Raw genomic sequence first — 6,870 nt, forward strand, 5'->3', positions numbered from 1 at the left:
GGATTTCTGTGTTCGAGGCCAGTCTGATCTACAAAGTGAGTTCCAGGACCCTTCTCGAAAAAAAAAAAACTAAATAAATAAATGGAAACAAAAATAACAAAATCTACCTGTTCTGGCAGGTCTCCCAGCACTTGTCAGATGGCTGCCAAACATCCTTCCTCCCTAGAATAACTAATAAAACACTAAGGCCACCCCAACTGCATACAATACAGCAGCACCCAATGCAAGAAAGCAGAGGCAGGTGACCCTGAGTTCAAGGCTAGCCTGGCATACAGAAAATCTGGCTGGAGAAACAAACACCCCAAAAACCTCATTTGAAAGTGAGTTCCCACTGCCAGGGCTACATTCCCTACATTAACCCTGCCTTCTATGCTGAGTCTAATGATAGTGGTTGTTGGGCTTCCTAATGCCTCAACCAGCTCTTGTGCTGACTCCCAATCTTGTAATTTTGCCAGTTACAGATTGTATACATCTGTCACGTAGGCTGTGTGGCCCCTGTGAGGGGATCATGACCCACATGCCTTTGGTAGTAGAGGGACCTTACACACCCTAGTTTCTAAAATGCTTAAATCTACTATGTGCCTCCTACACAGTACAGGCTCCAAGCTTAGCTTAGCCATTTTGAGCATGTTCACTCAATTACCTAATTCAGAGAGTGAGGCTGCAGCTACAGCTCCCCTGGCTGACTCTGGCCTGGCACTGTGTGAGTTGGGTATGGTGGCACATTCAGATTTCAGCACCCAGGAGGTGGAGGCTAGTCACAGCTAGCTCCAAGCCACTCTAGTTGACAGAAGACCCTAGCTTGGGGCATGGGGGCTGAGGGGGACCGGAAAAGTTAACTGTCTGAAAACCAAACTGTTCACTTACCGACCTTTCAATAGGTAAACAAGAGGCTGGAGGGATGGCTCAGTTTTTTCAGCACTCTGGTCTTGCAGAAAACAGATTTGACTCCCAACATCCCTGTGGCAGTCATGGTGCAACCCCAGTTGTGGGTGAGTCAGATGCCATATGGCCTTCACTGGTCCAGGCAAGTACAGGGCCACATGCAAAACACCGGAGCACAAGCGTGCACACACACAAAGTTGAATTAAAGAGTTGGGCACTGCCCTGTGTGCCTTTAGCCCGAGCAGAGGGCTTAGGAGGCAGAGGGCTAGGATTCCGTGTCCTGGTGAGACCAAGGAGTTCTAGGACAGCCAAAACAGTTGACACAAATGGAACGAGTTATAAACGGTGGTTTGCTCCACGGAAGGCAGCAACCTTGTTTCTGACAGAACCTCACACCAGGCCCTGGTTCTCCCCATTAGGCTAGGCTGGCTGCCAAGAGCCCTTTATGAGTAATGGTGATTGAATTTAGGTCCTAAACTCACACAGCAAGTACTTACTGTGCCACCTACAGTCCCCAAAATAATGGCTTTTGATCACTAGTGACAGGTATCTTCACACCAAAACAAGCCCAGTTTTTAATGTATTAAGATTCCACGTACAAAACACACACAGAAATGCGAGTGCTTACATGCTTAGTAGTTGTCTAATGATTGCTTCCGTGTAAAAGACAGACAGATTTGCTCCAGGTTACCACAGCTAATCAAGGGAGGATTAATCCGACAATTTCCCCGTGAGACTTCCTTCCTAACAAGGCCTCCCAACTGCATCATTTTAAATGCAACTAAACTATGAATAAAGTCAACATAGTCTTCAGCACCACACACCAGAAGCTGTAGTCCCACCAAGTCACAAACAAGGGACACCTGCTGGGACTGGGACATGGGACACTGTCCCAGCCTTTAATCACAACGAAATCCAACCCTAAGCAACCCAATACTTCTCAAAACCCACTTAAAGGACCTCTGCGCCACAGCCACCCACAGGGCACTCAATGCTCAGTCTCAGCTGCAGGGAAACACCAAGGTTATAAATGGTGTCCAGGACACAGGCTGCTGCTGCCACCAGCAATTCTCATCGAGGCTTTAAGTGCTTGTGGTTCCAGGATCCGAACAAGGCCACACTCCTTTCACAAACACACAACTTGTGACATGCATTTCTGAGAAAATTTTATTGGCTTTTTGGATAAAATTTATTTTCCAGGGAGGATGATCCCGTCATACTGAAAGAGAAGAAATTGCGTGTTTTCAGAACCATGTCAGAGCAAGAACTGCAACAAAGACCAAAGTTTGAGAATTCTGATTCCGGATACCTACACTCAAGACCTTTTCAACCACCAACCCTGGGAGCCATTTACCAAAGTGCCCAAATCTTCCATCTTTACACAAGCTACCCACCAAACAGCACTACGTATCAGAGCTCCCACCCTAGCACCAGCCACCAGCCCACCGAGCACCAGCTCACTCGGGACAATCACTTTTACCTTCTGCTGGAACCAGCGCATGGCCTCCTCCTTGCTGATTCTGTGTTTGGCCCCAATGCAGCCTGTTCTGCGCTTCTTGTCTGCGATGCTGAACCCTGGCCTACCCAGCACCTGTGCCAGAATAACCAACAGTCACCCAACCAGCTCAGGGATGGGCCAACAGCGGACAGACAAGACTCACTTTACAGACTGACCTTCAAGCCATCAAGACTGAAGCAAGACTAGTACCTCAGTTGGACAGGACTGTCATTAGCTACCCAGACAACACACCAGGCACCACACACACATGCCCCGCAGGCTTCCTCCCCAACTGCTCTCTATCCTTGTAACTCCAGTCTCAATTCCAGCATCTGATTCCCTTGTCCTCTTCTGCCCTCAACAGGCACCAGGCACACACATGGTGCAGATACACATGCAGGGAGTTCAAGGCCAGCTTGGGCTGTAAACCAAAGGCCCCACCTCAAAACAAAAACCTGCAACATGTGCAATGTGGAAAAATTTAAGTCGTCCAAAGCAGCACATCCTCCCCCTGCCCCCGCTCAGAAGTGCTTCCCACCGTGCTAACAGCCATTCCCACATGACAATCCCCATTTGAGCACAGTCTGCACCCCTACCCCCCACATTTCCATGTCTTTCTCACAGAACTCCTGTGCCAACCCTAAGGTGATGAGTAGAGACAGGGAACTAATTTGAGGGGCAAATAGGATCACCCAGAGAGCTTTGCAACGGCAGGGAACTAAACCCATGTGGTATGGTACCTCTACACTCACTACAAGGCCCTTTTCTGAGGGGGACACACAGGCAGACAAGACACGACTTCAACCCAGCAACCCATCCCAACAGCAAGACAGCACGTGTGTGGACGCCGAAAAGAGCAGCAGCACCCCCCCCCCAGGCAGCTTGGGACGGGAAGTCCACATACCACATAGAAGTCCAGGCCGTAGATACCAATGCTTGGGTCGTATTTGATGCCCAGGTCAATGTGTTCCTGAATTCCAAAACCAAAGTTTCCGGTATCTGAGAAGTTATTTTTCCGTAACTCATACTCCCGCACCTGAAGAGACAGAGAAGTGACCGTGTTATTCACCATGTTCAAGTAGCCCAATATGAGCTTAGATAACACCCAGTAGGCCCAGGGCAAAACCAAAACTCTGTGCGTCCTGGCTAGGAGCACAGGCTACCCCTCCCCTAGGCAAGTCATGCCCCAGCTACAAATTCCATCAAATGATGCCCACTTCCAAAGAACAGAGAAAATACCAAGGACTAAAACCCCAGAACAGTCATCTTTGGAACACCAAGGCACTGGATGCGCGTACATATACCCCATCTCGGACAATGCGCGGCCTCCACCCCACCAGCCTCACCTTCAGGCCTTTCTCCAGAATTTCCTCTGCCTTGGCTCCGCGGACTGTGCAGTGAACAGCAATCTTCTCATTTCTCCGGATGCCGAAGGACCTGACAGTGTATCTAGCTGCAGGACAGGGACACAGAGGCAGGTAACGTCATACTTCCATAGCGTGTCAATCAACTACGTCCATCACACAGAAAACTGAGCTTTCCATCTGTGATTTACCCAGCCATACTTCAGCAACTAACAACTTGAAACAGCAAGACAGTCCCCAGAGTTCATGGCCACAGTAAGTCAGGACACAGGTCAGGAGGACTGTGACATTCCTTGAGACAGAACCTCAAGTGTAGCCCAAGCTGGCCTTGAACTGGCAGCAATCCTCCTGCTTCAATCTGGGTAATGGGGTTACAGTTGTGGGCTACCAGGCCCAGCTGTTGATTATCCTCTAATCAACAGCTGTGTTTTCAAAACGCTGACTGTGGTACTAAGAAACAGTCACAGACGACCCACAGTCACGCTAGCAACAGACTCCATGTTTCAAGCACCTTAACTCCTGTCATGTGGCCAAACAAGGGAATGCATTTTAAGTGAGCTGAGGCAGAGCCAAAAGTTAAGAAGCTCTGATGGGGGGGACTGGAGAGATGGCTCAGAGGTTTTAAGAGGTTCTGAGGACCCACATGCGCACAAGCACAGACACAGACAGACAAAAGCATGGATAATACCTCACGCCCACAGTGTACAGCATTAACCCTGTTCTTAGCTGTCAACCATGCCCACATCAGGGCACTTTTAAGTCCATTTGCACCCGTGTTCCGGTCAGACGAACCAAGCCTTCCCGATCCAGTCCTCTCCGGCCAGCCCACCGCCACACTCACCTTTGGAGAACACGGGGGTCTGGCCTGTGAGCTGCTCCAACACCTTGGCTGCCCGGGTCAGTCTGTCCCCGCTCTCCCCGACGCAGATATTGAGGCAGAGCTTGCGGATGCGCAGCTCCCGCATGGGGTTCTCCTTCTCCCCTTGATCTTGCTGCCAAGAGGGACACAGCCATCAACACCCTCCCGCCCCGGATCCCGCCTAAGCCCTCGGGACCAGCCAGGTCTCCGCGCTTGGGGGGGAGCCTGAATCCCAAGCGGACCGAGGCGTAGGGGACAGACACTAACGATCGGATAAAGAATACAATGTAACCCTAAGCCAGACTACAGGAAGCACCGGCCTCGGCGCCATGCCCTCCCCCTTCCCAAGCACCGGCTCTGCGAGTGGGACCCGCAGAATGTCCCCGGCACCACGCAAGCTGCCAAGTGTCCCCTGGGCTGAGCCCCGCCGTGGACCCCGGCGCGTCGCGATCGCACTCCCGGCAGCCCCCAGACCCCGCGTCTGGGCCCTCGGGGCCGCTGACCTGAGCCCCATTCTCAGGATGGGCGGCGACGCGGCGGGCGAGCCCCGCGGCCGCACAGCCCCGCCGGGCCTAACGCCAGCAGCGTCGCGGGCTCCGTCCTCCTCCAGCCACCGGCGAGACAGCCGCCGTGGGCGCCGCCGACAGCGGATGGAGACGGATGAAAGCGAGGCAAAGCCAACTCTCGCCTACTCACCGCCATGGTGGAGAACAGGAAGAGAGAGGGAGACTTCCGGCCCCGTTGCCTTATGGGTCAGGAGGCGGGCTTTTCTTCTAGGCGGACTAACGAGGGGAGGGGGGGAAAAGAGAGGCACGGCTGTCGTGGCGCTGCCTCCTCTAGTGGACTGTCCTCGAAACTGCAGTCATCTCAGGCATGGGTTGTCCGATGCTGGTATGTTCTTGAGTCCATGACTCCAGGAACAGTCTCAGGACCTGGTGGTTCTTGAGTAATGTCACTTCCCCAAGTCCATTAAATCAGTTGAGCAATGGGCTAGAGAGAAGGCTTTACAGTTAAGAACAAAGTTCCCAGCATGTACACGGTATTTCAAAACCGGGTGTGCCTCCAGTACCAGGGAGACAGGTCCTTCTTCTGGCATCTACAGGCATCAGGCCATGTGTGCATGCAGGCAAAACACCCATGTAAATAAAACAATAAGCAAATTTTTAAAAATAAGCTGAGGCTGGAGAGACGGCGTAGTAGTTAAGAGCAGGGACAGCTCTCCCAGAGGTCCTGAGTTCAATTATCAGCAACCACATGGTGGCTCCCAACCATCTCTAATGGGATTCGGTGCCCTCTTCTGGTATGCAGGTGTACATGCAGTTAGAGTACTCATACATAAAATAAGTACAGCGTGGTGGCGCACACCTTTAATCCCAGCACTGGGGAGGCAGAGGCAGGTGGATTTCTGAGTTTGAGGCCAGCCTGGTCTACAAAGTGAGTTCCAGGACAGCCAAGGCTATACAGAGAAACCCTGTCTCGAAAAAAAAAAAAAAAAATACAAAGATAAAAAGAAACCATACGGATTCTAGACCCTTTACTTTGTAACTATGTTAACATAGAAGTTATACAAATCAGAGTAGTGGCTTAAATCAGCTGTTCCAGTCTGTTGCCCGCGTCTTCCTTCTGAGGACCCCAGGCACACACTTGCAAGGACATATGTGCAGGAAAAACTTAAATGCAGATAAACTAATAAATAATAAATAAAATTTGGAAATTGAGTCCTGAGCTGTGAATACAGGCAGGTGTGGGTTTGATTCACCTAGCTAGTTACTAATTAAAATTACTTCTGTCTGTTTTCCCCCTGTGTAAAATAGGTACTTCTGTGTCATGGGTTACTGTGTAATTCAGTGAAGTGTGTAAGTTGTTACTTTTATGATTAATTCAAGCCTACAACATCCAAGCAACACCCACCTTCCTAAAGAAGTATTAGACATGATGGTAGGTAAAAAGAAAAAGGACATCAGAGAGAGAGAGAGAGAGAGAGAGAGAGAGAGAGAGAGAGAGAGAGAGCAGAGAAGACATCTAACAATGGCTTACAGATGCATCTGAGGCAAGAGAATCAGTTACAGACTATAGGACACGCCCCGCCCCCTTCCAGGGTTACATTGAATCCTCAGAAGCTGACCTCAAGAATGAGGACCACCAAGATCCACATCCCAGGCAGAAGATAGCCTTCCTTGAGTCAGTCAGTTTCTCTAACATGAATGCATGGGTAAAGAACACAGATGCCTTTGGTAGAAAAAGGGGCCTGCCCTCTCCTTTCT

The 6,870-nt window shown here is 50.6% G+C and overlaps 1 protein-coding gene across 1 annotated transcript; it reads right to left on the reverse strand.

The window, feature by feature from the left end:
• Positions 1-2,034: 2,034 nt before the first annotated feature.
• On the reverse strand, positions 2,035-4,763 carry Rpl11 (ribosomal protein L11). The gene is made up of 5 exons (XM_029539896.1): positions 4,589-4,763; positions 3,730-3,836; positions 3,288-3,419; positions 2,366-2,476; positions 2,035-2,104 (listed from the first exon to the last, which is right to left on the reverse strand). The coding sequence occupies exons 1-5, from the start codon at positions 4,710-4,712 to the stop codon at positions 2,075-2,077; spliced, it is 504 nt and encodes a 167-aa protein (XP_029395756.1). The 5' UTR covers positions 4,713-4,763; the 3' UTR covers positions 2,035-2,074.
• Between the last annotated feature and the right edge of the window lie 2,107 nt (positions 4,764-6,870).

This window comes from Mus pahari, chromosome 6, assembly GCF_900095145.1.
Source record: "Mus pahari chromosome 6, PAHARI_EIJ_v1.1, whole genome shotgun sequence".
Classification (NCBI taxonomy): domain Eukaryota; kingdom Metazoa; phylum Chordata; class Mammalia; order Rodentia; family Muridae; genus Mus; species Mus pahari.